Raw genomic sequence first — 9,005 nt, 5'->3', positions numbered from 1 at the left:
TCGAAAACTCGGCCTAATGTGGACCGAAGGGTGGCCGAGTTTGTGAAAATGCCGGGTTATCAGGAATGGGGTTAAAAAAGGATAAGTATGCATGTTTCCTCAGAAAATAATGTACTGTACTTGTATGTATTGTTTGCTTGAGAATACAACAGAGAATAAACTGCCCAAATACCCTTAAACAAAGGAAAAGTACATCCTTTATGAAGGCATAGAGCCTTTATTACATGAAATGAAAATTAATGAATACACTGTGTACAGTAATTTACCTGATAAGACAGACCTCAGAAAAATACTTTATGAGGCATAAAGCTGTCTATAATAAAAATTAATTAACTAAAGATTTTTTTGCCCTGCCTGGGTGTGGCCAAGTTATCTGGAGTGCCGAGTTTTCGAGGCTGTACTGTATTATATTGTGCAAAGGATTTTTCACATGTTTTAAAGATGTGCATTTGGACAAACAAAACTGTTTAATTATTTCATAATAAAAGTCAAGTTGCAAAATCAGCAGATAAATCATAACATCATGTAACTTGCACTTGAGTTTAAATTGATGTTATAAGTATAACAAACACTGTGAAGTCCGATATGTATAATAGAAACATCACCAAACGATTGTTTGGTGATGTTTTTCAATTGATGTTTTTATAGCTGAACTTATCTGCATTAAAATACGGTAATCAGATGTGTGAAAATCAATATATGTTTTTAGATTTTTTAAATTGTAACTTGTAAAATTTTTTACTTTTTATTTTATCTGGAATGTAGATGAATTTTAAAGCATAGATCAAGTTTCTTTTAGTTCATAAAAATCAGAGTAAAAGTTCGTTAAAAAATTTAATTTATAAAATTTTGCATATTAATTAAAATATACTTCAAATAAATAAATAAATTTTAATAATAGTATATTTTATAAATTATTTTCAAATATTATTTTTATTGCTGACATTAAATTCAATTAATTAAAATTTTAAAATATTTAGGAGACCTGAATTAAGCATGAATATAAGTCGTATTCAGAATGGTCATCCTGTATATTATTGTTCAAACTGCAGTAGAACATCTGTATTTGATAAACCAGGTATTTTTATTATTATTATTTCAATACAGTAGAGCGTCGATTATCCGAATCAATTGGGGACTGGGGTTGTTTGGAAAATCAATATTTCGGATAACCGATTAGTTTTTATAGAATAAAAAAAGAGAGATCTCAAGAGACTGAATAATTTCAATTACTGGTATTTCTTATATGTAGGAGGTTTAAAAAAAACGGAAATTAAAAAAAAATAACAGATATTTTCTTGGGTGTGCAGGAAATTGTTGTTTGCACTATAACAGATTCTCTGAATTACCAATGATTTTTGGTGCCCTGATTGATCCATTAAAATGAGATTTTGTTGTATGTGGCTTATAAGATATCATCTTAAGAATTTCTTTTTGCATATAAAAAGCATTTCGTTTCATTCTCTTAGCAGCTCATTGTATATATCACTGCTGTAATTTTATTATAATTGTAGTTTAATTATTTTAGTGAATAGAAAGAAGCAGTAAAACATATTTGGGATTGGACTTCCTGAATTTGAATAAGTGTTGAAAATATTTGTTAATGCTAAATCAAAAACACCTTTGTCAGAATTGGATGTTGGTAATGTGATTCCATGTAAAAGAAAAATAATAATTTTAAGTGGTCATAAATTTATAATAGAGACTTTAAATGGAGAACAGAAGGCACATTTGACTCAAAAATATTCTTTAGAATGTTTTCAAAAGATGATTCAAATGGATAATGGAGACATGTTTGATTCAAAGAATATTTTTTGATTTTGGAAAGAGACGTTCTAGATGTGAAATTAGTTATTCAGAGTTGAAAAACCCAAATGATAGTCTCCTTTATTGCTGGTGAGGCCAATTCTGGAACTCCTCCTCTCTCAAGATTAGGGGAGCATTCCTTAATTACCCCTTAACGCCCACCTGTCATTAATTATGATGTAATTAAGCATAAAAAATACTTAAAACTGAAAAAAAAATGAAAGAAATGCGGTTATTTTGAAGAAAAAGCTTCAAATTTTATTTTCTTTTGTCTCGCCTTTCTGTGAAATTTAACACTGATGAGTCATTGTTTACACAGCTGGATGACCTTGAAAACAGCTGGAGTCGGATTTCCTGGGGCATTCTCATAGACGTCTCGGGAGGACAAGGGTTTAAAGTAAGGTGAATATGAGCGACGCCTATATTTTAAAATATTTTTAAAAAATTAAGATTTTAATTGCGATTTCCGACCCCCCTAATTAATNTTGAGATAATGTCATGTATAACCATGCAAGATCAAAGTTTGAATCTGACTGAGATCCTGTAATTTATAGATTCCCATCGCTCACTAAACTGGCTGAATTTAAGTATTGTGACTAGCCACATATAGCCTTAGTATTCTGGAATCTCATATAATCAATTGATCAAAAAAATGTGATTAAACTACCCATTTTATATAATTTTATATTATTTATATTCTGAGAAAACAAAATGATATGTGAGGCTCCAAATTTAGTTAATTTTTAAAATAAATTTATTCCGTACCTACAAAATCGAAATATAGAGTCTGTGGGAACTTTATGTCTTAATATAAACATTCTCACGAGGAATCTGTGCATAGTTTACACTTTTTACACTTACAGGCAGAATTCATCATATTGTTGCCATTCTATCACCACTTTTAACCCCACACCTGCTAAAATAATTGATCACCTGACTAATTTTCCCATCACATAAAGTATAAAAGCCATCATTCTTTCCCTCTCGGGGAAATCGCTGAACGTCGAAGTCGGACATCGCTTTCCCCATCACAGACTTACACTTGAGTCACAGACCTACACTTGTGTCACCGCTCAGAATCCATTTGGACATCACGGGAAAATATCCCACTAGTATATGCGAAGAGGTATGAATGCATATTTGTAAACTCTCTCTCTCTGCCATCCGCGTAGTAGCAGGATAGGTTGATATAATGGAACTTAGAGTAATTAGGTTTGTAAATTTTTTCCGTCGATGATTGTAATAAACTCTTGTTTTGTTTTAAAATGGTGTCTTTACTCGACATAGCCAACGTCTTATCGTCGACCCCTCTGACTCTCCTCCACTCGCGTAACACGTAACTGAACGTTACTACCCTCCCTGACAAAGTAGGTCACTGACTAACTGACGAAGTTGAAAGTAGGTCACTGACTAACTGATTTCACTGAGAAGAATTTCCAACCCGCCCGGCAGCTCACAGATATATCTAATTTATGTCACTCTACAAAATGTAAAATCTTGCTTCCCTTAGTGACTATCATAAAAATTAAAGATAAAATATGAGTTGCTGTGGTACTTTTAGATGAGATTAGATAGCCCATCATTTAGGCTACAAATGTGCTTAATTAAATGAGATTTATTTCTGCTTTGACCTTAAATTAATTTTCTGTTCTAAAGTTTTTTTTGTTATGATATAGTATGTTATACATGTTAGCCTCATGTTGTGAGCAATAAATATTTTATTATTCACAATAATTTATGTATTAAATAAAATACTTTTTCCTTCTTCAGGCATATCCACACCATGTTTTGCCCTGCAATATACTTATTTATTGGATTTAATATTACAAGATGGAACTGGAAAGATAAATGTTTATTTATATCAAAAGAATGCAGTAAGTAATATTTACCATATTTAATCAAACTTTATTAACTTGTGTTTAGAAAACTAAAAATATTTGTTGTCAAAATAATTTTTTAAACTCTTTCAGCCCGTGGGTACTATGAGGGCCTGTTTTTAGTAAGTCCATTATGATTTTGGCCAGGCCCACATTGGGGTAGCTGTGTTGTCAGGGACAGAGCCTGATATATACAAACAGACTACCCATTGAAAAATTCCTGGGGTTTCTTGACTTGTCTGGATTCAATCCCAGATCCCCAGAGCAATAGCCACCACCTTAACCACCTAGCCATCCAGTTATCATTGTCAAAATATTGAGTAAAAATTAACATTTAGAAAGAAAAATTTGATGTTATTTTTAATATTTGAGTTTAAAAGTTTTTGTTGGATGCATGATTTAAATTGAGTAATTATTAAACAACTAATGAAAGTAATATATCTTTTTTTTATAAGAAGAATAAACAAATTAATTAATTATGTAAATATAAATTGAGATTTCAGCTAAAATACATATTCTGAATATAATTAATTTCAAGATTTGTCTGAGTTTGATTATCAAAAATCTAATTGACTCAGGGTATTGTCCTGTGAAAAAGACAAAATAAATGAATTTACTTGAAATTTACTGATAGTGAATAGAATCATCAGATGATTTATTTATTTATTTTTGTTTGCTAACTCTTGAAAATAATGAAACTGTTCTCAATTAGTATAGTAGAATTAGTATAGTAATCTTACTTCAAAAATAAGTGAGAGAATGTAATAAAATTAGGTATAAATTAACTCTAAAATTAAACATAGTAAATGAATTCATAAGTGGAATTAGTACTGTATAATAGGTATTTTTTATAGTAAGTCATACATTATAAAAAATCTCATTGTTCATTTTTTATTACTTACAATTTTATATTGAAATTTATTAGGTTATTCTAAAACATTTACTTTTTGTTCAATTCTATTTTTCTAATGTCATTTTGTTCCAGCAATGCATGTAATAGTAGTACAAGTTTTTTTTATTAGCATAAATTTTTAATTTAGAATAATTATGATATATTAAAAAGTCAATAACTATAAAAACTAATAATGAATAAAATAATAATAATAATAAAACTAAATAAATAACCAATAGAAAGTTCAATATCAAAAGTCAATTTAAAAAATAAATTTTGAACATATTGTAAAAGTGCCCAGTCTGAAAAAGAATTGATTTATATATTGATTGAATGTAATTTAGAATTTTTAAACTGTTGTGTACAAATTAAATTAGCTCTGCAATAATATAGTTCCTAACTTAATATAAATTAGTAGTAGTGGTGAATAATAATAATTTGTATTCACTGCTACTATTAATAATTCATTTGTATGTTATTATTATCCCATTTGTTCAAAGGAATCCAGATATAGCCTTAATGTAAAAATCAAATATATCAATACATTAAATAGTTTAATGCCATTATAACATATTGGTTAAATTATTTTTTCATTTTAAATATTCTTCCTCTTGCTTACATGTTTCAGATAAATTACTTTGAATTTGAAATACAGGTACAACAACAAATTTCCAGCACCTCCTTTAATCTGGACAAAATTATGAGAGGGAACTTGAAATTCTTTCAGCCACAGATGGCATTGTATGTAGGTCATATTTATTTACATTGCACTTGTTGGTGGTAATACCACGATTTTGTGATATTCTGAGTTTATTTTGCTTAAATTTAACCTTAGCTTTGTCTTCTAAGAGAGATGGGTGTCAGTGGTGGTGTCAAACTTAAACATCACTAACAACACTAAACCCATTAAAAGTTAAACATCACTTTCTAAAATTTGCCACTTTGGGAGCAAGCAGTAGTGCTGCATCATTCTTTGTAAGTACAGAAATTTAAAAAATTGCATTTAATTTTTGATTAATTATTATGTTTCAATAATGCATTATTGTACAAGTACCTGTATTTCATTAATTTATTTAAGTTTTTAGCAGTCCATGATATACATTAGACCAGTGATTCCAACCTTTTCTATGGTATTCCTCCTCCATCAGGGCTCACATGTAATGGTGCCTCCCCTTCATGCACACATGTATTTATTGCTCTGTGTTCAGAAATTTTTTTTTTTACAAATTAAATGATACGTGAAACAAAACTACAATTTCACTATTAAAAATTACAGATATACCTGCCTACACACTTTACACAAATAAAATGGGTAATATCTGTGTAACTTTATTTTTATCTTTAACTATATTTTTATATCTTTATTGGTAACATTTATTAGGTTAACCTTTCTTCCTTTATTCCTTCTGAATAAAGTTATAATAATGTAAATTTAAAAAATGTTTTGAATTATACAAACGATTTTATTTCGGTTCTAACTCTGTCAGTCCCATGTGCAGGTCATTCACCACATTAAGTCATGAAACTGTATTATTTGATAGTGGAATAGGTCATAATGCTTTTGCAGCTGCCTCTCCATTCATAAAGTAACACATATCTACAGTTGTCGGAGACAACAAATTCTCATCAATAGTGTGTGGATTTTTACGTTTAGTGATTTTCATAGCCACTACACAAGAAGCTTTTAATGCTTTCTGCAATATCATGGCATCTTTTGACATTACAGTCTTCTGCTGTTCAATTCCATTTCTTTCAAACAAAAAAACTCACAATCCTTTTGTACATAATCTTCATGCACTGTTTCCAGATGTCTTTCAAGATTTTCAAGTCTAAGGCTATCATTGGTGAGAACTTGAAAACAAATGACACACTGAAGCCTAGCTATCTACCTATTATTATACCGAAGAATTCCTTTGATCCTACGAATTTTAAGCATGCAGCCTTCCGATCATGGATAAAGCGGGCCTACACCCACTGTAGGAGTATGTTTGATACACATAGAGAATTAAATTACATATGTACAATAGCTGTTCAACAAGGATATCGTATAAGTGAAATTAATGCTCTCATTGCTAAATACTGTAATCAAACAAATAAGCAACTTACAACTACAAACCAAGGACGAAGAGTAGTTCTCAACTATATACCTTTCCTACACTCGATGATTAAAAAATTAGCTCGCAAGAATAATTTAAGAATGATTTATCGTTGTAATCCTACGATTTATAGAATTCTACAAAATGTTAAGAAGAAAGGAAACTGTAACGATAGTACAGGAGTGTATTCTATTCCATTAAGTGATCGCCGTTTTAATTCAGATCTCATTTATGTTGGGGCCACTATGAGACTTTTAAAACAGAGGCTTAAAGAGCATAAATATTCCATTATTAAAAACTTGGACAGTATTGTCCTTGCAGCCTTCGCTAAACATCAGAATGTTAATGTTCATTGGGACAAAGCATCCATAATTAGGACTGCCACCAACAAACAAGTACTTAAACATATTGAAAAACTTGAAATTTACAAGACCCATATTGACAAAGGATGCATCAACCATAGAGATGCAGAAAGTCTGTCCTCTGCATGGAAATCTTTTTACCACGACGATTAATTTTTTCTTAATACTTTACTTTAATTTAATTTTGTTTTTTTGTTTCATTTTATTTTTATTTTGTTGTAATTATTTTCAAATTTTTAAAACATTGTATTGCTTGCGTTCTATTTTACGTTCTTTTTTGTTTTAAAGTGGTTTAACTGAAGAAGACTATTAAAAATAGCTGAAAACATTTTTATTTTATTAAATACTTCATTGCTGAAAATATTAAGGTGTTTGGTTATTTTAAGTATTTATATTCCAGTAAGTTATTTTTTTTTGTTATATGTAACCACGTTTGGTCTGGCAAAATGGTTAATTAGGCAAGGCTTGAAACCATGGGTGCCAGATATTTGGTGGTGTACCTGTATATAATAATTCAAAAAAAATGTCATCTTAAGTTTATTTTAGAATTCTTTGTTGAATTTAATTTATACTTTATAATATTTAATACAAATTTCATATATAATTTGTATTTTCATAAAATTGATTGCAAGAATTAAACAAAAATGTTTATCTTATTTATGACTGAGACTAGGACATCTAAGCAATAAAAATCTTTTTACAACTATATGTATGATTTTTTAGTGCCTCAATGTCCTAACCTTCATTATAACTTATAAGTTGGGCCCATTCATCCCTTGTCATCTAGCTATCTCCATTGTGAGCTTGATTGAACTGACAATGGGTGTGAATAGAAAATCCTCATAGTGCACAGAGAGTGAAGTGTCAAAAAATGTCAAAATTGGGAAAAAAAAACCATATTGTAGATAAACTTTTTGATATTAAACTTTTACCTTTTATATGTAATTCCTGTATATGTACTATATGATACCAATATAGTTAAATGATATTATAAAAAAATAAAATTTTTATGTTACTGTTTCTGATCGGTATGAAATAGAAAAATCATCACTGTTCTATAATCTAAACAAAATATGCTTCATCTAATATAAAATTGTATTAGGTTACTCACTCACTGTCATGAAAGTTTTGAGTACAAGCAGACTTTTCTATAAAAAGAAAAATGAAATTGCTATAGTCAAAAGGATATGTATTTTTGACCATGGTAATGTATCCAAAATTGCCAGAAAAATCCAAAATCTCGAGTCAAATATTTTAGTTTCTACAATGTATCAAAGTAAATGTATTTGATGCCTCATAGAATGGCACAATGTCCACACAGTAAAGTTGATTAATTAATTACAGTAATTTAAATTCATCTGCATATTTTTTAAAAAACTAACTAAATTTATAATTGTTAATTTGCATTATTTTGAATGCATTTTTTAAAATCTTATAATTGATTTTCTTTATTATTATTATTATTATTATTATTTAGAGTTATTTAATCAATATAATATATTCATTTAATAAACATAACATAGAGAAGTGTGTCATGAAGCAACAGTTCAATCCTTTTATTAGGTTTATTTTTCTCACAGCAGTTAGCTGTGAGAAGAATCAACCTAATAAAAGGATTGAAGTGATTAGAAGATAGCAATATTAATACAGCACCCCTATAAATAAGTTAGTACTGATTAGTTTATAAAAATTTACCAAATCAAAATTGTTTATATTTTTATTAGTTTCTTTTCTTCTGAATCATAACATTTATAATGTATATCACATAATTAAAAATTTTAAATCCTGACAAAAACATTTTTATCCATGTATATCATAATGCTTTTATTATCTTTATAATTATATTATTGAAATACACTTGAATGTACTAAGTGTATTTCAATACATTCAAATCTTGAATATTTATGTGAGAAATAATTTTTACAGATTCAGTTTAAATTGTCAATATAAGATTTTATTATATATATATATA

At 28.7% G+C, this 9,005-nt stretch overlaps 1 protein-coding gene across 1 annotated transcript in view; it reads left to right on the top strand.

Moving 5' to 3' along the window:
- The window catches only part of LOC111641954, an 80,606-nt gene that overhangs the window by 71,037 nt on the left and 564 nt on the right, over positions 1 to 9,005 (top strand). The window contains exons 17-18 of the mRNA XM_023388207.1: positions 981 to 1,078; positions 3,577 to 3,680. Coding sequence (XP_023243975.1) covers positions 981 to 1,078; positions 3,577 to 3,680 — 202 coding nt within the window. The remainder of the gene's footprint in view (positions 1 to 980; positions 1,079 to 3,576; positions 3,681 to 9,005) is intronic.

Source organism: Centruroides sculpturatus, unplaced genomic scaffold, assembly GCF_000671375.1.
Source record: "Centruroides sculpturatus isolate CEXI.00-Female unplaced genomic scaffold, Cexi_2.0 scaffold1547, whole genome shotgun sequence".
Lineage (NCBI taxonomy): Eukaryota > Metazoa > Arthropoda > Arachnida > Scorpiones > Buthidae > Centruroides > Centruroides sculpturatus.
The sequence above is the reverse complement of the archived record's forward strand: the minus strand, read 5'-3'. Positions and strand labels throughout refer to the sequence as shown.